We start from the raw sequence: 22,480 nt of genomic DNA on the forward strand, positions 1-22,480 counted from the left end.
TTACACACATTTCAGAAAACGATGTTTTGGACTTACCTCAATATTTGATGAAGATCAACAAAATCAATGAACGCACCGATTAATCTTCCCCGTCCCCTTGGACCCTCCCTCTACTTAATTCTGCGTCATTTTTCTATTTCGTCGTTTATAGACCTTCCCTTCCGGAATTTTCTTCGCCCAGGTCCAAAATAGTTGTCCTTGGAATTTCACGATTTTCACTGCTAAGTTCATCATTCATCAAGAAGCTTTCACTTTCGCTTAAACCGTCACTAAAGCACGCACCGAAAAGCAACTAATCACGCGTAAATCACAAGAAAAATGGGTTTTCAAAGTTTTTTCTTGATTTTGCTTCACGAAAACACAAACCGTCCGAGCAGAACCTGCGCGCGCGAATTTTCTTTTTGAGCGAAAGTCAACGTGATTGTCCAAACAAGGTAACCACAGCAAGTGTTTGTGTTGGTGTTGTGTTTGTGGTACTGTGGCCAGGGATGCCAGGTTGCCAGATTTTTTGGACGTCAATTTGAAAATTTTAATTTTCTGTTTATATCAGACTATTTATATGTTACATTGATGTACGGTCATCCCACATATTCGGAACACCCACAAATTCGGAACACTTATCTAATAATTTGTCGATAGCAAACAAAATGCATCTTTTCTGGTAACCCTACTATTTTTAGGACCTTTATTTTTACATTCTCTTGCTATTTCACTAATAACAGTAGTACTTTTAAAACAAAAAACTGCATTTCAAGACTAATTTATTAGGAGCAGCAAAACACCGCCTCCAAATTGCCTGTTCCATGATTGTGGGATGTTATTGCACTTCCCACAATTGTGGAACACCTGAATTTAACTGATATTTCACAAAAAATATTATCAGACCATTCATAGAACATAACTTAGCTTGAGTTTCGTTGGTTTCAGTGTGTGAAGTCATTATTTTGTAAAAAAATATGTACTCCTGGAGAGAACCAAAGTTTGTTTACATCTGTAAGAAAAAAGTGTTCCGAATTTGTGGATTTCGTGGGTCAATGTTTTTCTTTCAAAATTAGATATAACACGTAAAAAATTACATCAATCGAAAGATCTCAAGAAAAGCTTTCTCATGAAGATAAAAGCAAATTATTATACTCAATTATCGATTTCCTATGATTTTTTGAACGTTGGCCGATCTGTAAACTGTTCCGAATATGAGGGATGACTGTATGATGTTTATTTTGTGACCCTAGAATGCTTAAATAGTGAAAATACATCATTCTGTACACAATGTTGGTCACAATGTGGCTTGCCAGTTTTTTTTTCCAGATTTTTTGCCAGATTTTTTCTGTTCAGATTTGGTAACCCTGGCTGTGGCCCATTTTCCGTTTCAAACACAACAACCATTCAAAGTTCGGATTGAACTGACTGGGCCTATACAAATTTATTTAAATAAAACTTTTATTCATATTAAATCACTATAGCGGAAAACCACGACAATTTGCAAGGTAAATTTGATTGAATATGATTCTGATTGTGTCTATTTGTATTGTATTTTTAATACACACAGCAATTCCCCACAAAAAACAGCAAGATTCGAAAAAAATGTCAGATCGGGAAAAAATAGAAAATATTATAACTCATATATGAGTTGGCCGAAAAAATAAGACCCGTATTTTTTTTTTGTTTGTCCATAGGATGACCTACGCCGTGTTTGGGTACCCACGTAGTCCGTTCCTAAAATTACGCTTTGGATTGTGATATTATTGTTCACAACGATAAAGCTTTTTTTTTCTTTGTACAATGACTCAACCGCAAAGGTTTTTAACCCGCTAGTGCCCATTTTTTTCGATTTTTTTTATTTTTCCCGTGTTTAAGAGGTCATTTTGAGCAACTTTGGTTCTACGAAAAACTTTACTTCTCTTGTTTTATGTTTTTCTTGTTTCATTTTTAGTAATTTGATTTGCATTTATCCTACCATTTATCTTGTTTAGTTTATGTTTGTTTTGGTAGTATTTGACCTATTCACCTCCTATCATTACATTTTGCCTATCTAATTTTTTCATGTTTTTACAGTCACTTTTTAAATTTTCTGCCTGTTTTTCACATTTTCTGCTGTAAAATGGCACCATTATCATTTAAGTTGTAAAAAAAATGCGTAGAGACTGGGGCACTAAAAAATTACTGCATACTTCTTTTTACTTAAAATATAGGAAATGTTAGTAAAAAAACACAGGTTGGGTTGTAGAGGGTTAAATCAATTAAAAAAAAAACTTCCTTCTTGACAGAAAAAGTCCTACTTGAGCTCGTTCCAAAGGGACCATAATTGATCCATCGAAAAAATGTTGTCTTGACTATTTTTTTCTTCTTTTTTTTTTTGCTCTTGTCAAAAGATAAAGCGTTGACCGTTTTCTAGCCGAGCATCAAGCTCGCAATAGATCTTTAAAAAGTATTAGAAAAAAACTTTTATAATTTTAGTTTCTCCCTTTTTTTAAAAATTTGACAATACAGTCCAGACCACGTCCAGACACGATTATCCAAAGTCCTCGGAAAAATTTCACTTCGGATAATCGGATCACGGAAAAAATATCTTTGATTTTGACTTGTCGAGCTTAGGTATGACCCCTATACTACGCTAAAGTAATTTTGAATTTTTTTAATCCAACATGGCGGCCATGAAAATGATGCATTTTGTGATGATGAAAAAATGCTTTTTCTAATTTAATAGGCAATCAACTATTCAAATCTGACTAAAATGAGGTCACAGAATTCGAATTTGATGTGAAAAGTAGAGAGCCTGGAACTTAAGCTCCAGGCTCTCTAGTTAAAAGTAAGAAAATAAAATAATAAAAAAATATTTTTGTCATGATTCGATTATCCGAAGTCCAATAGGTACAACCCTTCTGATAATCTAACTTCGGATAATCGAAACTTCGGATAATCACGGCTTCGGATAATCGAGTCTGGACTGTATTCTGAAAAATATTTTTATTTCAGGGGTACCTACAATTCTTATATTTTAAGTAAAAATAAGTATTAGGGTGGGTACGGATTTTGAAAAGTTCACAGATCAAGTTCTGGTGTGGTTCCCCTTGTAGGGCATACCCAATGGGACTCTCACACCAAATTTCAGCTCATTTGGTTGAAAACTGGCTTGTCTCAAGCGGGTTCATGTTTACAAGGAAATTACTATGGGAAATTTTGAATTTTCGTTCATTCGCTCCTACAGGCCTAGGGAAAACATATAGCAACTTCTAGGATGGCCAGAAATGAGCGGAATCGTCTGGAGAACAACTTTTCCTAAGAGACCAGGTCGATTCGTTCAACCCCCATCGAGCTCAACGGCAAAACATCCGGGGTTTTCGGAACCAACGGTTTTCCCCAGAAAAGCATCAAATTTTCCTTAGCATGCTATGAATGTTTGATGAACACCGCGACGCCACATGTCAAACAGCTACCACGTGGACTAGCATCGCCTATAAAAAAATTACTTTTTATTACTTTTTGAACCATAGAATTATCATTCATGGTGGTCAGGATACTATTCAGCTGTATTCTGAACCTCCAAATAAGAAAAAAAAACTGTTGAGGTGCAAATTTTACAATCACGTGGTAGCTGTTTGGCATGTGGCGTCGCGGTTTTCATCAAGCATTCATAGCATGCTAAGGAAAATTTGATGCTTTTCTGGGGAAAACCGTTGGTTCCGAAAATACCGGATGTTTTGCCGTTGAGCTCGATGGGGGTTGAACGAATCGACCTGGTCTCTTAGGAAAAGTTGTTCTTCAGATGATTCCGCTCATTTCTGGCCATCCTAGAAGTTTCTACATGTTTTCCCCAGGCCTGTAGGAGCGAATGAACGAAAATTCAAAATTTCCCATAGTAATTTCCATGTAAACTTGAACCCGCTTGAGACAAGCCAGTTTTCAACCAAATGAGCTGAAATTTGGCGTGAGAGTCCCTTTGGGTATGCCCTACAAGGGGAACCACACCAGAACTTGATCTGAGAACTTTTCAAAATCCGTACCCACCCTAATAAGTATGCTGTTTTTTTAAGTCTACTTGTTATGTAACATAATGGGATACCTTTGAAATAAGGAAAACTTATAAAAGATGCATTTAACAGCCATTCTTGATGTTGAAGGTACTAATAAGGTAATAAGGCGAAAACAACTTTTAAAATACTTTTAATAACCAAAAATTATAAATGATGTTAAAAATAAATGATAATTGTAGTATTAATTCATTAACTTGCAATCAGCTCACATTTCTCTACTTTGTTCTTCAATGTAAAAGCAACGTTTCGCGACACGAGAAACGCGAGAGTCATAATTTTGCCACAATTTGCCAGACAATTTATGCGCTTATGCGGGCGCACGATTCATTAGGGAAGCATCATGTAATCAATCGCCATTCTTCCCGTCTTCTGCTCATACTGAACTCCTCCATCACCATGGAGCAATTTAGCGACCCTCTGCTGCCAGCTCCCCAAGAGTCCTCCTTTCCGATCCGGAATCGCCTTCCAAAATGTCCCGGGGAAAAACATAACCTCACTCCACCTCCTCGGTACATACATTCAGGCGCGTCGTCCGATCGTTAGGTGCTCCTGGAAGTATGCAATGTGATAACAGGCGCCCAACTTGGCTCTTTTATCGGCGGGGTAGTCTTTCTGGTGGTGTTGGTGTGCGAGCACGTGTTGGTCGTTGTGCAGTGGAGGAGGGTGCATGCAGCAACCACGTGGTGACGAGGGGGTGAACACGCTGTACATAACCGTAAGCATGAATACATCCGGCTGCGTCGCTCTGTACGTGTGTGAGGGGGATGCAGTGCAGGCAGCCCACGTTAAAATCTCCGGCCAACACAAATCTTTTAAACGTCCTTCGGAAAGCATCGATTAGAACGGTTATCGGTTTTGAAACGTCGCTCAGTTCGTTAACGTACTTTGCCCAGGAAGCACCTCACCATCCGGGGTCCTTCGCTTCCTGCAGCCAGTCAAGTCAGTGGTAGTGCAGTGACCCTCCCTGCAAGAAGGATGCTCACCTACAGCAATAAGGAACCGACGAGCAAATCGCCGACGGTCGGAACGACCTCCGCCGGAACGATGATTTCGTCCAAGGTGCCCTTCTCGATCGAGGATATTCTGTTCCAGAACAACAATAACAACAACAACAACAATAGTAACGCGAATTTTAACGTGAAATCAGTGTCGACGGGATCGGAACGAAGGATTCAAGGGTCGCAGCACGTGATCGATAGCGGGGGTGGAAGCAATAGCAGTAGTACTTCGTCCGAATCAGGAAGTGTTCGGAAGGTGCCACAGTTTGTGCAAAATAGTGGAAACAACACAAATAATAGCCATAGTAATAGTAGTGATAATGGTAGAGAATTGAGTGATACTAGCGTGATAAATAGTGGTAGCAATAGTGTGCATAACAACGGTCACAATGGAATTAGTAGCAGTGAAGAGGATTACCGGAAGGCGTTGCAGGCGGAAAGGTTGGTGAAAAACTGCATTCAACTGACTGTATAACAAATCTCCTACTTATTAAGTGGTAACATACGGATTTTTTTGAAAAAAGAATCTTTTGGAAAATATATGAATTAGAGCAAGTCGTTATATAAAAGTATGCTGCACACATACGGGGCATAGTGATTTTTTTGTTATTTTATGTTTTAAAGTTGTGTTTTCCTGTAGCAGTTTTTAAAATCAAATCAAGACAAATTTATGCTAAATTCATTTATTTGAACTCAGTAGTACTTATTCCTTCCTTATTAACCTTCCATCGGATGAGGAAGTAAAATGTCGGTCCCGGCCTTGGTTGTTCGGCCGTTAAGTCATTCCAGGTGTCGTCTCCATGCCATAAATACAAACAAAACACCAGACCAAGCCTACTCCGGTGGAATCGCTGGCGGCGGTTGGACTCGCAATCCAAAGGTCGTCAGTTCAAACACCGGGGTGGAAGGTTCCTTGGAGTAAAAAGAGGTTTGGGTGCTCTCCCCATTCAAGCCTTCGGACTCCTAGGTTCGAGCAGAAACTTGCAATAGGGACCACAAAAGACCCGGGGGTCGTTAATGTGGATGGTTTGATTTTTTTTTGAGTACTTAGGCTGATACAAATATTTTTAAAAGTTTTTGTCAGCCCCCCCCCCCCCTTCAAAATTGGCCCGAAAAATCAGGGGGCAAAAAAAAATATTTTTACAATAAACTTCAAAATTTCAATGAAAATTCAAGTGCAACCAACTGTAATCAAATTAAAATACATTCTCCTGCGTTTAAAATCATTTTTAGCATGTTTGGGTTTCTTAAAAAATCTTAAGATTTTTTGAAAATTTTCGATGCAAAATCTTTTTTTTCGATACAATTTTTGTTTTTGTCAGATCATAGATTTTTTGAAAACTAATGATTGCAAAACAACTGAACTAGTGTAAAATGCATTTTAAAACACTTTTTTCATTTAAATGTGAAAACTATGGCTTGTTATTTAAATTATTATATTTTTTTATTGTTTTGCCCCCCCCCCCCCTTGACCTCGGCCAGGGCCGAGGGACAAAAACTTTTTTAAATATTTGCATCGGCCTTATTAAACTAAAGTTTACTTTTTTTATATAAAATATTTGTCTAAATAAATTATATTTGTTGGCCCGATTTTGACAGAAATATGTATTATTTCTCAATGGTTTTGAATCAGTTTTACCACAAGCAAACATTGCCTTATGTGTTTGAATTTTCATGATACAAAAATGTATGGAAATTTTAGAGCGCTCCTTTGTCCCTCCTTTGTTTTCGGGAAAAAAGATGTTGAGAAATAAGAAGAAGATCATAAATTCCTGATTGATTAGCAAGGTAATTACCTAAGCTAAACACTTGCTAAGAGGTTTCGAAAAAAAAATATTTCAAAAGCCCACGATTGAGTTTTTGGGTCAAAAGTTCGAAAAACCGATCAAAATAGCCAAAAGCATCGGTTTCTCAAAAAAAAATTTTATAAAATTTTAATAATCCGTGAAGAATACATGCAAACCCCTTATGTTTATCAATTTTTGTTTTTGTCTGATAACTTTGTAGAACATGATTATATTCTAAAAAGTAACCATGCAAAGTAACAAAAATACATACACTTAGAGAAATTTCAACGATTTCAAAAAAAATCTTAGTGGGTATATAAAATAAATGAAAATCAGTTTTAACATTTTTCGGTTACAAGTCATTTTAGCGCAAAATTAATTATCTCGTCAAAAATTTTAAAAAATTTCCCTTAGTTTCAGAGGAATTTGATGAAACACTTCAATACCAAAATAGTACCAAAATGTGGCATCCTGACTTAGGAAATTTTTCACAATTTCAAGTCATTTCTTTAGGGGGTATATCAAAAATGTTTAAAATCAAGTTTCAAATTTCCGGTTTTCAATGAAAGCATTCGCTTTGAGACATCATTTAAGCGCAAAATTAATTATTTTGTCAAAATTGGTCAAAATTTTCCCATAGCTTCAGAGGAATTTGATAAAATACTGTAATACCAAAAGAATACCAAAATGTGGTGTCTGACCATTGACAAATTCTGCAATTTTTCAATATCAAAACAATACCTTAAATTGGTATGAAACCGAATTTTGCTCTTGCATAATTCCTAAGACAAATTTTAAAGGGTCCTAGAATACCAAAATTTGGTATTGATACCAGAGAGAGGTATTATTACGCATTTCCCTTGTTATTTACCCATGCTCGGGTATGGTGAGTCTGAATTCATACAATTTAATTCGTATTTTTAATTTTGCACAAAAAAATACCGCAAAATGTCATCCCGGTTATCAATGTCACTCCGGTTTACTGAACTCAAAAATGTGCTATTAAAACACTTTTATGTTTAGTTATAGTACTCCAACATTTGGAACAATGTGAGAGATTTTTTGTTGCATTAAAATATTCAATAAATACCATAATCTTGACTTAAGCTTAATTGAATAACAATAGTGAAAATTCCAGTATTCAGTTCAGTAAATTGAATTACAAGCCCGAATTTCAACATTTCAATGAACAGTCTATTGAAAAAAACACTTGTAACAGTTGTTATGCAATCATTAGTTCTCAAAAATGTAAGATTTGACAAAGAAGTGCGGTTATACATCGAAAATACACTAAAATTCAAAAGATTTTTGAATTAGCCCAAATATACTACAAATGGTTCGAAACGCAGGGGAATGCGCTTTAAATTGGTTTCAGTTGATTGCACTTTAATTTCCATTGCAAATTTGAACGTTTTTGATTTTATTTTTTTGTCGCCTGATTTTTCATGCTTTGAAGGAAGGGAGAGGGGCAGTTTTTTTATATCCTCCAAAAAGTATAAATTGTAAATTAAAATGAGTATTGCATTTGGTCCCTAAATTTTGTTAAAAGATGTTATATAAAATTTAGATATTTAATAATCAATTTTAATTTTCAATTTTAATTTTTAAATAAAAAATATTAAAAATTCAATTTCAAGCCATTGTTTTAACATTTGAATAAAAAAAGTGTTTTAAAACGCATTTTACACCTGCCTTGTTGTTTTGCAATCATTAGTATTAAAAATATCCAAGCACCGAAGAATTTTTTTTCGCCGAAAAAAGACTTTTTGCGTTGCTGTAAATTTGAAAAAAATGAATTGATATTATTTTTGATCGAACCCAGACATGCTAAAAATGATTTTAAACACAGGAAATTTTTCATACCTAATTGAGATGACGTGCGGGCGCGTTTGAGAAATGTCGTGTGTGTCGTGGCAGCTTTATTTAAATCGCGATTTCAGTGCGAATTTGAAGGATTGAGCCTTCTTATTTGGTGTCATTCGGTCGGCCGTGAAGAGTTTGTCGCGAAAATTGTGGAGTTTGCCCGTTTTCCTGCATTATTTGTGCGTTTTGAGCATTTTTTTGTCGGTGGTGACGTTTCTGGCCACTTTTGTATTTGTTTTTTTTTGCGAGCGCCTTCGTGAGTGAAAGCATTGCACACGGTAGTGTGACCTGACCTGAACATTGAAGTGATCAACTTGCATGCAAGTATTGTGCGGTGTAATAAGATGGTGTTGGTCAGCCGATGACTCCCCCTCTCCACCGTACCACAGTGTTGATGTGTAATGTACGAGGGTGTTTGTCGTGAGCTGTCTGGCGGGCGCAAGAAGCGGTATTTTTGAAACGCGATCGGCTCTGTGAAGGAGTGTCAGAGACGCGGGGTGCAGAGTGCAACTGGCGAGAGGGGAGCCTACCAAACTTCCACTTGCTGCTGAAAGGAGGCTTGAAGAAGGAAGCTGTTTCCTTATTGCTTCCAGTTTGTATCCTTTTCAAAGAAATTTCTAATATTTGTTTCTTAAATGTTTTACTATTTTTCGAACGTTTCTAAATTCCGTTAAATCTTCTCTTGTTTATAGTTTTTTCAATTGAAACTATCGAAATTTCTTACAATCTCTACACTCCTTCTACTAAAACGCTTTACTATACGCTCTGCCTTATTTCTTTTAATAATTAATTTTTTTTCAGCTAATTATGAAGGTAATTTACTATATAAAATAAATTTATTTATTATATTACATTTAACTATATATTATTACACTAAACACAACTTTCATAAAAATAATGCCAAAAAACAAACGGAGCGTTTGGTACGGTATGTCCACGCATCCTTCCTCCCCTGTAGATTCTGAGAAATGTGATCCGTTCTCAGAATCCTCTCTGCGGTAAACACAACGTAGTAGGGCTGGCCGCTTTAATTTTTGTAATACATTTTCGGGTGTTCTCGGATGTACTACAATTATTAATAATGACAAGAAAAGTGCTTGGGGCGTAATCTAATCACAAGACTTTCCAGCATGCTTTCATCGGACTGGCTGCGTTTGTGTGAGATTAGATTAGATTAGATTAGACAGGAAATTTTTCATACCTAATTGTTTTCAGTTGGTTAGACTTCTATTGCCATAAAATTTTTGAAGATTGTTGAAAAAAGCAATTCTCTGAGATTTCGGTCATTCGATTTTTTCTGTATTTTTTAATCTGGCTGAAACTTTTTTGGTGCCTTCGGTATGCCCAAAAAACAATTTTGCATCATTAGTTTGTCCATATAATTTTCAATACAAATTTGGCAGCTGTCCAAACAAAAATGATACGTGAAAATTCAAAAAAAAAATATCTTTTGAAGGAACTTTTTGATCGATTTGGTGTCTTCGGCAAAGTTGTAGGTTTGGATATGGACTACACTGAAAAAAAGTTACACGGTAAAAATAAATTTGGTGATTTTTAATTTCACTTTTTGTCACTAAAACTTGATTTGCAAAAAAACACTATTTTTTATTTTTTGATATGTTTTAGAAGACATCAAATGCCAACTTTTCAGAAATTTCCAGAATGGGCAAAACATATTTGACCGAGTTATAATTTTTTGAATCAATACATTTTTTCCAAAAAATCGCAATACTGGTCGCATTTTTTTTTCAATTTCATTTTTCGATTTAAAATTGAATTTGCAATCAAGAACTACTTTAGTGAAATTTTGATAAAGTGCAACGTTTTCATGTTATAGCCATTTTTATGTAACTTTTTTCAAAATAGTCACAGTTATTAATTTTTTAAAATAGTGCCCATGTTTGCCTACTTTTGAAACAAATATTTTTGAAAAGCTGAGAAAATTCTCTATAATTTGCTTATTCGGACTTTGTTGATACGACCCTTAGTTGCTGAGATATTGCCATGCAAAGGGTTAAAAACAAGAAAATTGATGTTTTCTAAGTCTCACCCAAACAACCCACCATTTTCTAATGTCGATATCTCAGCAACTAATGGTCTGATTTACAATGCTAAAATATGAAACATTCGTGAAATTTTCCGATCTTAAAAAAAACATTTTCATAAATTTTAAATCAAGACTAACATTTCAAAAAGACCAAACATTCAATATTACGCCCTTTGGATATGTTAGTCTTGATTTAAAATTGAAAATATTTTTTTCGAAAAGATCGGAAAATTTCACGAATGTTTCATGTTTTGACATTGTAAATCGGAGATATCGACATTAGAAAATAGTGCGTTGTTTGGGTGGGACTTAGAAAACATCAATTTTCCTGTTTTTAAACCTTTGCATGGCAATATCTCAGCAACTAAAGGTCGTATCAACAAAGTTCAAAAATGCAAAATATAGAGAATTTTATCAGCTTATCAAAAATATTTTTTCAAAGGTGGGCAAACATGTGCACTAATTTAAAAAAAAATGAAAAACTGCGACTATTTTCAAAAAAGTCACCTAAAAATGGATTTAACTTGGAAACGGTGCACTTTATCAAAATTTCACTGAAGTACTTTTTGATTGCAAATTTGTTCTACATCGAAAATTGAAGTTGAAAAATTTTTGCGACCAAAACTTCGATTTTTTTTTTAAATTAGTATTGATTAAAAAATTCATAACTCGGTCAAAGATTTTTTGCACAACCTGGAAATTTCTGAAAAATTGGCATTTGATGTCCTCTAAAACATATCAAAAAATGAAAAAAATAAAAATAGTGTTTTTTGCGAATCAAGTTTTAGTGATAAAAAGTTAAATAAAAAATGACCATTTTTTAACCGCGTAACATTTTTTTCCAGTGTAGTCCATATCCATACCTACAACTTTCCCGAAGACACCAAATCGATCAAAAATTCCTTCAAAAGATACAGATTTTTGAATTTTCATACATCATTTTTGTATGGACAGCTGCCAAATTTGTATGGGAAATTATAAGCATAAGCATAAGCATAGGTGCCCACCCGCAGTTGCTACTCCGTTATTGACCAGGACCTCCAGAAGTTACATCCACGAGCCGTGGAAGATAAGTGGGTGCTATCTTTCCTCGCTTCGCAACTTCTCAAAGGCCCCTATCATGCTGATCAATACCGGCGCCGGCCACGACCAGTGGTAGGGTCACGGGGAAGTGGATGGGAATGTTAGTCCGATACTTGAGTGATAGAGACCGCCCAATCGACTGCTTCTCCGACAAAGTATCACATGAGTTTTGAGGGGGTTAGTAGATGGGTATGAGGTCAGGATTCACGAGTGGCAGTGATGTGACCATGAGCATTTTGTTTATCGGTTGAAATTTTAAATCTTAGGCAGCCGGCTGCGGAAAGATAAATAATTGATTATTTAAAAAGTTTGTTTTAATCGAACGCGTGCCAACCGAGCATAAGTGCTATGGGCTGGACTTATCAGTATATTTTTACTGTTGGTACAATTAAGATAACGCGAGCAAATGTCAAAAATAGTAGATGAGTTAATACTAAAGCTGCCAGTTGGAATAAATTATTACGATCAACGAATATAAACGAAAAGAAAACAGGACACCACGTAACCGATTGTAATGAAATTAAAACAATAGCTTAAACGAACTTAACCGGCGGCGTGCCTTCCTATCAACGATGATAAAAGAAGGGCTTATAAATTTAAAATATAAAAAAACTCCAAAAAACACGTTGCATAGTAACCGCGAAGTCCCGCTACTCACAATCGAATCCGAAAGATAGCTATCTAGAATTTTAAATATAGTATTAATTCGACCGCGATCCTCCAGAAATTCTTCGTCGGCGTGCCTTCCGATCAACGGTGATGTAAGAAGGGCTTTATTCATTAAAATGATTTTATATCATAAGCCTTAAAACATATTCGTCGGCGTGCCTTCCGATCATCGATGATATAGAAAGGACTTAATCCAGCAATACGACATGCTTGTCTCGAAAAAAAAAAAAAAGAATTCGGATCGTTTCTATCGAAAACTACGTAAAGAGAACAAAAATAAACTCATTGGCCAACGAACGCGCGAACTAAAAATAAAGAAAAAAGAAGAAGAAGAAGACCAATCACCCCATGCACACAAACAGCGACACAAAAGAGATGAAAACAACACGAATCAGAAGAAATCCAATCACCCCATGTACACAAATAGCGACACAAAAGAGATGGAAAATAACACGAAAAAACAGGACTGCGCGTCCACACAGGCACCGCACTACTGATGCCATTATTTAATTATAATGACCAATCACCCCATGCACTCGAACAGCGACACAAAAGAGACGGAAAATAACACGAAAAAACAGGACTGAGCGTCCACACAGGCACCGCACTACTGATGCCATTATTTAATAATAATGACCAATCACCCCATGCACTCGAACAGCGACACAAAAGAGATGGAAAATAACACGAAAAAACAGGACTGAGCGTCCACACAGGCACCGCACTACTGATGCCATTATTTAATTATAATGACCAATCACCCCATGCACTCGAACAGCGACATAAAAGAGACGGAAAATAACACGAAAAAACAGGACTGAGCGTCCACACAGGCACCGCACTACTGATGCCATTATTTAATTATAATGACCAATCACCCCATGCACTCGAACAGCGACACAAAAGAGATGGAAAATAACACGAAAAAACAGGACTGAGCGTCCACACAGGCACCGCACTACTGATGCCATTATTTAATTATAATGACCAATCACCCCATGCACTCGAACAGCGACACAAAAGAGACGGAAAATAACACGAAAAAACAGGACTGGGCGTCCACACAGGCACCGCACTACTGATGCCATTATTTAATTATAATGACCAATCACCCCATGCACTCGAACAGCGACACAAAAGAGATGGAAAATAACACGAAAAAACAGGACTGAGCGTCCACACAGGCACCGCACTACTGATGCCATTATTTAATTATAATGACCAATCACCCCATGCACTCGAACAGCGACACAAAAGAGATGGAAAATAACACGAAAAAACAGGACTGAGCGTCCACACAGGCACCGCACTACTGATGCCATTATTTAATTATAATGACCAATCACCCCATGCACTCGAACAGCGACACAAAAGAGACGGAAAATAACACGAAAAAACAGGACTGAGCGTCCTCACAGGCACCGCACTACTGATGCCATTATTTAATTATAATGACCAATCACCCCATGCACTCGAATAGCGACACAAAAGAGACGGAAAATAACACGAAAAAACAGGACTGAGCGTCCACACAGGCACCGCACTACTGATGCCATTATTTAATTATAATGACCAATCACCCCATGCACTCGAACAGCGACACAAAAGAGATGGAAAATAACACGAAAAAACAGGACTGAGCGTCCACACAGGCACCGCACTACTGATGCCATTATTTAATTATAATGACCAATCACCCCATGCACTCGAACAGCGACACAAAAGAGACGGAAAATAACACGAAAAAACAGGACTGCGCGTCCACACAGGCACCGCACTACTGATGCCATTATTTAATTATAATGACCAATCACCCCATGCACTCGAACAGCGACACAAAAGAGATGGAAAATAACACGAAAAAACAGGACTGCGCGTCCACACAGGCACCGCACTACTGATGCCATTATTTAATTATAATGACCAATCACCCCATGCACTCGAACAGCGACACAAAAGAGATGGAAAATAACACGAAAAAACAGGACTGCGCGTCCACACAGGCACCGCACTACTGATGCCATTATTTAATTATAATGACCAATCACCCCATGCACTCGAACAGCGACACAAAAGAGACGGAAAATAACACGAAAAAACAGGACTGAGCGTCCACACAGGCACCGCACTACTGATGCCATTATTTAATAATAATGACCAATCACCCCATGCACTCGAACAGCGACACAAAAGAGATGGAAAATAACACGAAAAAACAGGACTGAGCGTCCACACAGGCACCGCACTACTGATGCCATTATTTAATTATAATGACCAATCACCCCATGCACTCGAACAGCGACATAAAAGAGACGGAAAATAACACGAAAAAACAGGACTGAGCGTCCACACAGGCACCGCACTACTGATGCCATTATTTAATTATAATGACCAATCACCCCATGCACTCGAACAGCGACACAAAAGAGATGGAAAATAACACGAAAAAACAGGACTGAGCGTCCACACAGGCACCGCACTACTGATGCCATTATTTAATTATAATGACCAATCACCCCATGCACTCGAACAGCGACACAAAAGAGACGGAAAATAACACGAAAAAACAGGACTGCGCGTCCACACAGGCACCGCACTACTGATGCCATTATTTAATTATAATGACCAATCACCCCATGCACTCGAACAGCGACACAAAAGAGATGGAAAATAACACGAAAAAACAGGACTGAGCGTCCACACAGGCACCGCACTACTGATGCCATTATTTAATTATAATGACCAATCACCCCATGCACTCGAACAGCGACACAAAAGAGACGGAAAATAACACGAAAAAACAGGACTGAGCGTCCTCACAGGCACCGCACTACTGATGCCATTATTTAATTATAATGACCAATCACCCCATGCACTCGAATAGCGACACAAAAGAGACGGAAAATAACACGAAAAAACAGGACTGAGCGTCCACACAGGCACCGCACTACTGATGCCATTATTTAATTATAATGACCAATCACCCCATGCACTCGAACAGCGACACAAAAGAGATGGAAAATAACACGAAAAAACAGGACTGAGCGTCCACACAGGCACCGCACTACTGATGCCATTATTTAATTATAATGACCAATCACCCCATGCACTCGAACAGCGACACAAAAGAGACGGAAAATAACACGAAAAAACAGGACTGGGCGTCCACACAGGCACCGCACTACTGATGCCATTATTTAATTATAATGACCAATCACCCCATGCACTCGAATAGCGACACAAAAGAGACGGAAAATAACACGAAAAAACAGGACTGAGCGTCCACACAGGCACCGTACTACTGATGCCATTATTTAATAATAATGACCAATCACCCCATGCACTCGAACAGCGACACAAAAGAGATGGAAAATAACACGAAAAAACAGGACTGAGCGTCCACACAGGCACCGCACTACTGATGCCATTATTTAATTATAATGACCAATCACCCCATGCACTCGAATAGCGACACAAAAGAGACGGAAAATAACACGAAAAAACAGGACTGGGCGTCCACACAGGCACCGCGCTACTGATGCCATTATTTAATTATAATGACCAATCACCCCATGCACTCGAACAGCGACACAAAAGAGATGGAAAATAACACGAAAAAACAGGACTGAGCGTCCACACAGGCACCGCACTACTGATGCCATTATTTAATTATAATCAGCTGCCAAATTTGTATGGGAAATTATATGGACAAACTATTGATGCAAAATGGTTGTTTGCCCCCTGATTTTTCGGATCTGGGGGGGGGGGGGGGGGGGGACAAAAACTTTGGAAAATATTTGCAACGGCCTTAAATAAAAAAAAATGTCTGATTAGCAAAAGATTTGGCCAAATAAAAAAAAGCAATTCCATTTAAGGAAAATATTTAAATTACATACAAATCCGTATTATACAAAAAAACTCTGTACAAAAATTTCAAAAATTATCGAAGAGGGTCGAAAATCCGTACAGTAACTGGTTGGTAGTCTCACACCTACGGATTTTGTACGGAAATTTCCCCTTTTCTCGAGCTTGGAAGTGTAGGTGTTTATACAGCAATTCCCTACGAAAACAGCATGGAAAAAAAAACAAAAGAGCTTGGATCGGGCTTAACATTTTTCTGTGGATTAATTAGAGTAATTAGACCCGTATTTTTTTATTTGGCCATTAGGGTGACCTACGCTATGTTAGGGTGGTTCGAAAAATGGCCATTTTCGTAAAAACCTCTTTTTCGAAAAATCATAACTCCCGCCATTTCAACCGATCTTAGCTGTCTTAAACGCAAATGAAAGGTGATAAGTTGGCATTTCAAAAAAAAAAAAAATAGTAAGAAGTTTCAAAAATCTAGCCTTACATAAGAAAAGGTCGTATGAAACTTTGAAATGACGTTTTGACGGTGTCTGGACCAAAGTCTGGAAATATTTCTATCGGATTCCTCGGACAATTTTACGTAACATACTAAAAAATGTGAGGAGTTCATCAACAAGATTCCGAGATATGATTTTTTAAAAATAAAATCCGGGGTTTTCGACACGTCTCGCGCAAAAACGGGAAAATGACGAAATCGGCAAAATATCAACTTTTATCACTAAAACTGCGATAACTTCAAAATTTCAGCGTTGACCTAGGTTGACCTATACATGTTTGTGTACCAAAATTTTCGTAATTTAAATGCGCAATTATGCAAAACATCTTTCTATTAAACTTCAGGTGATCCATACACAAAAAAAAGATTTTTCGCTAACATTGAGAACCGATAAGTAAATTTTAAAAAGAAAGTGTACAATTAGGGAAAATGGGTGATAAGTGCAATATTTGTGCAATTCAGCCTAAAACGAATTTTGATTAAAAATAAAAGAAAACTAATTTAATTAAAAAAAAAATACTCCATGCCAACTTATTCAATATTGAAAACCCCAGGTACAGCAAGCTAAACAACAATCAGCATGGTCCTGCCAGCGTCAACGGTCCACCGCCGCACCCATCCAGCGGAGGTGGCCCTCCTCCTCACCAGCAACCACCCCAGCAGCCACAGGCACAGTTCAGCAGTCCAAACCCCGGGCCGGTCATCTACCCGGGCAGTCCGTACGGCGATCCGGGCTATCTCCAGATGGCTCTCGGTGCCTATCTTGCCCCGTCGGCCAGCGGCTACAAGACCGTCGATCCGTACTTTCTTTCCCAGGGTGAGTTTCGTCCGCATGTTTTTTTTTTTTTTTTTTGAGATTGCAGTGTGAGTGTGATTTTCCCAATATTAATTAAATTGGGAAAAAGTTTTCCTCATTTTCCTTCTGGAATCTGCTTGTTCCAGCTGGAGCCGGAGCTGCTGCTGGCCAACGTTGTGAACGTTTTGTGTTGATTTAATTAGTGATGAAATTGATTTTTGGTCTTCCAGCGGGTCTCTTTGCCGGTTCTCCGCTGTTCCCGGGCGGAGGCTGCCCGGACATTGCGCTCGGGCTGGGCATGGGCATGAGCGCGCTGAGGCACTGCCGACGCCGGAAGGCCCGGACCGTGTTCAGCGATCCCCAGCTGACCGGGCTGGAGAAACGGTTCGAAGCTCAACGGTAAGAGCGAGAGAGCGAGGTGTTTGTAATTGGCCTCATTAGATTGTTTGGCATTTTTTTTTTCAAATTATAATAATTAACTGTTATAACTTCACATGTGTCCCCGTAACAGGTACCTTTCGACGCCGGAACGGGTTGAGCTGGCATCGGCGTTGGGGCTCAGCGAGACGCAGGTGAAAACGTGGTTCCAGAACCGTAGGATGAAGCACAAGAAGCAGTTGCGAAGACGGGAGGTCAGCAATTCGGCTGGTAAGTTTAAAGTTTGCTTGAAGAATGGTGATGCTGAAATTTAATTAGTCGCCCGGGACATCTTGGAAAATTGTCGTCTGGTCTGGAAGATGAAATTTAGACGACGATGAGGGTCATTGTCGTTGTACCATCGACGGGGGAGAGGCTTTTAACGAAGAAAGTAAAGTTTGGTACTTTGCAAGGAATAATTTTATGGTCACCAATTTGGACGGGAAGGGATGCACTTTCAAAGAAATTATTAAGAAAGGAATCTTTAGAATTGATTCAATTATAAAGTCGTTCCCATTCTCTTTTGCAGAATTTCTCTTTGATGTTAGCTATTATCTCGTGCATAAACCACGTGGCCTTCAAATTCGAAATGTTCAAGCCCCAGTTCAAGTATTCTAATCTAATCTCTAATCTAATCTAATCAAACACAAGCGCAGCCAGTCCGAAGAAAGCATCCTGGAAGAACATGTGATTAGATTACGCCACATGTTCTTTCTTGTCAATATTAATGATTGTAGTACATTCGAGCATCCCCGAAACGTATTACACTCATAAAAGCGGCCAGGCCTACTGCGTTGCATTAACCGCAGAGAGGATTCTGTGAACGGATCACATTTCACAGAATCTACAGGGGAGGAAGGATGCGTGGACATACCGTACCAAACGCTCCGGATCAGTTTTGATGTGGTGTGTGTTTTTTATGTGCAGTTTTTGTAAGTGTCGTGAGATTTTGCAATTTGATCATATGTAGTATAGGGGAAGGGTAGGATAAAGGAATCGGATTAGGATTAAAATGAACCAGTTCAAGTATTCTGAAAGTACATATAAACTCCCTTAAAATTACTTGTGCCAAAAAATATTAAATGGCAGAATTTTTGGAACAATTTTTGTATTTTTCTAGATGAATACGTTTTTTCGGGATTCTGCTGAGTACGCCATCAAATCAGGCGTTAAATTTAAAATGAATGTTCCTTTGACACCAACTTTCCAAACCATCACTAGGCTGCAAATCATTGAAAAACTCTTTTTTTATGTTCAAAAATGGAAGGGGTCGTACCTCTCCTCCGTCACGAGATACCGAAGAATGGAGCTCGGATTCGTGATCACACTGAAGGAGCTATTACAATACGGCAAACAAACAAACAAACTCGCTCTTTTTGAAAGTTTGCCAGTTTGCCTACTTTGTTTGTTTGTACAAACGTCAATAACTCACTTTTTCAAAAAGAAAACCGTGGCGCATTGGTTGTTTTGAAAAAGTAATTAAGGAATCAAAAAGTTGATGGCAATTTTCCAAATGAGTGCACAATTAATTTGTATTTTTATTGTATTATCAGTAAAGCAAAAAAAAAAACGATATCTCAATTCTTATTATGAAATATAAAACTTATATCGTTTGTAAAATGTGAAAACTTAACAATTTTCAATAATTCAAATTTATCTCCAGCAATTTGAGTTGTCACTGACTTATTTCTATTTTAAAATTATGTTTTTGCAGTACTGTTATAATTCTAATTCATCTTAACAAAAAATATTCAAAACAAAGGAAAAGGTTGGTAAAAATAAATGAGAACTTTCCTATGCTTTTCCTTTGTTTTGAATATTTCTTGTTGTTGTGTTGTGTTAGTATTTCGAACAATCGGGAACCCTTTGTAAGAGCTTAAACGTGTAAAATTGACTTTCAAATGGGTAATTCTCTACCAACTCACACGAAATCGGGAAAAGTTGCCCCGACCCCTCTTCGATTTGCGTGAAACTTTGTTCTAAGGGGTAACTTTTGTCCCTGATCACGAATCCGAGGTCCGTTTTTTGATATCTCGTGACGGAGGGGCGGTACGACCCCTTCCATTTTTGAACATGCGAAAAAAGAGGTGTTTTTCAATAATTTGTAGCCAGAAACGGTGATGAGATAGAAATTTGGTGTCAAAGGGACTTTTATGTAAAATTAGACGCCCGATTTGATGGCGTACTCAGAATTCCGAAAAAAACGTATTTTTCATCGAAAAAAACACTAAAAAAGTTTTAAAAATTTTCCCATTTTCCGTTACTCGACTGTAAAAATTTTTGGAATATGTCATTTTATGGGAAATTTAATGTTCTTTTTGAATCTACATTGACCCAGAAGGGTCATTTTTTCATTTAGAACAAAAAATTTCATTTTAAAATTTCGTGTTTTTTCTAACTTTGCAGGGTTATTTTTTAGAGTGTAACAATGTTCTACAAAGTTGTAGAGCAGACAATTACAAAAATTTTGATGTATAGACATAAGGGGTTTGCTTACAAACATCACGAGTTATCGCGATTTTACGAAAAAAAAGTTTTGAAAAAGTTACTTTTTGCGTTTCTCTTTGTTTCGTCGTCCGTGTCTGTCGCGGGTGACCATGAACGGCCATGATCGATGACGACCAACTTTTTCAAAACTTTTTTTCGTAAAATCGCGATAACACGTGATGTTGATTAGCAAACCCCTTATGTCTGTGTATCAAAATTTTTGTAATTGTCTGCTCTACAACTTTGTAGAACATTGTTACACTCTAAAAAATAACCCTGCAAAGTTAGAAAAAACACGAAATTTTAAAATGAAAAATTTTGTTCTAAATGAAAAAATGACCCTTCTGGGTCAATGTAGATTCAAAAAATACATTAAATTTTCCATAAAATGACATGTTCTAAAATTTTTTACGGTCAAGTAACGGAAAATGGGAGAATTTTTAAAACTTTTTTAGTGTTTTTTTCGATGAAAAATACGTTTTTTCGAAATTCTGAGTACGCCATCAAATTGGGCGTCTAATTTTACATAAAAGTCCCTTTGACACCAAATTTCTATCTCATCACCGTTTCTGGCTGCAAATTATTGAAAAACACCTCTTTTTTCGCATGTTCAAAAATGGAAGGGGTCGTACCTTCTCACCGTCACGAGATATCTAAAAATGGACCTCGGATTTGTGATCAGGGACAAAAGTCACGCAAATCGAAGAGGGGTCGGGGCAACTGCTGTGTGAGTTGGCGGAGAATTACCCAAATTACTTTTGAAAAATGAGGTTGGAGGTAATTATTGACAGTTTTTTTTTACAATTTTCATTTTTGCTCTCCCTAGCTGAACCCGTGGACTTTTCGCGTAACGAATCCGGGGGCACAACCGGTGGCAGCAGCGGCAGTTCCGGCGGCACCTCTTCGTCCACCACCAGCGGCCGGTTGAATCCGGACAAAGGCTCCTACCAGCCTGGTTACCCTGGAAAACCACATCCCAACGGAAAGCTTGGCGTCATCGGGCCGGGTCCAATGGTGGGAGGTCTGCTCAAGGGGCTGCACAGTTCGGCGAATTCTCCGTTCAGTCTGGTTAGGAGGGCAATTGCCGACCGGAATGGGGATTTGCTCAGTGATGACGACGACGATGACTATGGAAACGACTCGGACGAGGATTGCAGCGATGTGGACATTATTGGGGATGAGAAGGGTTATATGTCGTAGAGAGCAAGGGTGGATTCGAAGGGAAAAAGGTTAGGACGTTAATTAGAGCGCGTGTTCAATTCTAGTCATGTTTCTTGTGGGAAGCAAGTGTAATCAAATTTGTACAGAATTAGTCGTTTCCGTGAGTGTGATTCAGCTGTAGATAAGAAATCTGCATTAATGTATAGCAATCCCTTGTGTAAATAAATCAAAGCATTGAAGCATTCTAAAATAAACCAAAATCAATCAAATTACTGTGTGTATCGTGCGCGAGCAAGAAACCCCACCAGTATGATACTAATTGCACCGATAGAGCCGCGTAATTACCAACCACAAAAGCGGATAAATTGGTCAATTTATTAACTCTAACTAGCTCCACTTTCGGGTTCATCAAGCCCCATCACATACAGCGAATATGATGACACGTCGCCATGACGAAAAGCGTCCTCCCACTTCCGGGAAAATTTCACCCCCTCTCAAGCGAACGAAACGAGGCGGAGTCTTGCCCTCGGAAAATGCTCTGTATATGTGTGCACATAACGGGCCCTATGTGCTCGACGAATTTTCCACCCCACACTAAAGGGAAGAACTCTCGCACTCACACAAGGAAGAGAGAAAAAAAAAAAGATTTCGGTTTTCCACAGACTGAAGATTAGCACGAATTTTTGCCTCGAAAAATTGTCGTTTACCCGGCAATCAGTGTCGTCGAGTCATGTTTTTTTTTCTTATATTCCCTGCAGAATATACATAGCACGGC

General features: G+C 37.9%; 1 protein-coding gene across 1 annotated transcript; it reads left to right on the forward strand.

Moving 5' to 3' along the window:
• Nucleotides 1-4,706: 4,706 nt before the first annotated feature.
• LOC120432415 (brain-specific homeobox protein) lies at nt 4,707-22,294 on the forward strand. Its single transcript, XM_039597615.2, has 5 exons — nt 4,707-5,473; nt 17,399-17,661; nt 17,871-18,039; nt 18,152-18,288; nt 21,371-22,294. Exons 1-5 carry the CDS (start codon nt 5,010-5,012, stop codon nt 21,742-21,744), a joined length of 1,407 nt encoding a protein of 468 aa, XP_039453549.1. The 5' UTR covers nt 4,707-5,009; the 3' UTR covers nt 21,745-22,294.
• Nucleotides 22,295-22,480: the final 186 nt, after the last annotated feature.

The sequence above is a fragment of the Culex pipiens genome, chromosome 2 (genome assembly GCF_016801865.2).
Source record: "Culex pipiens pallens isolate TS chromosome 2, TS_CPP_V2, whole genome shotgun sequence".
NCBI lineage: Eukaryota > Metazoa > Arthropoda > Insecta > Diptera > Culicidae > Culex > Culex pipiens.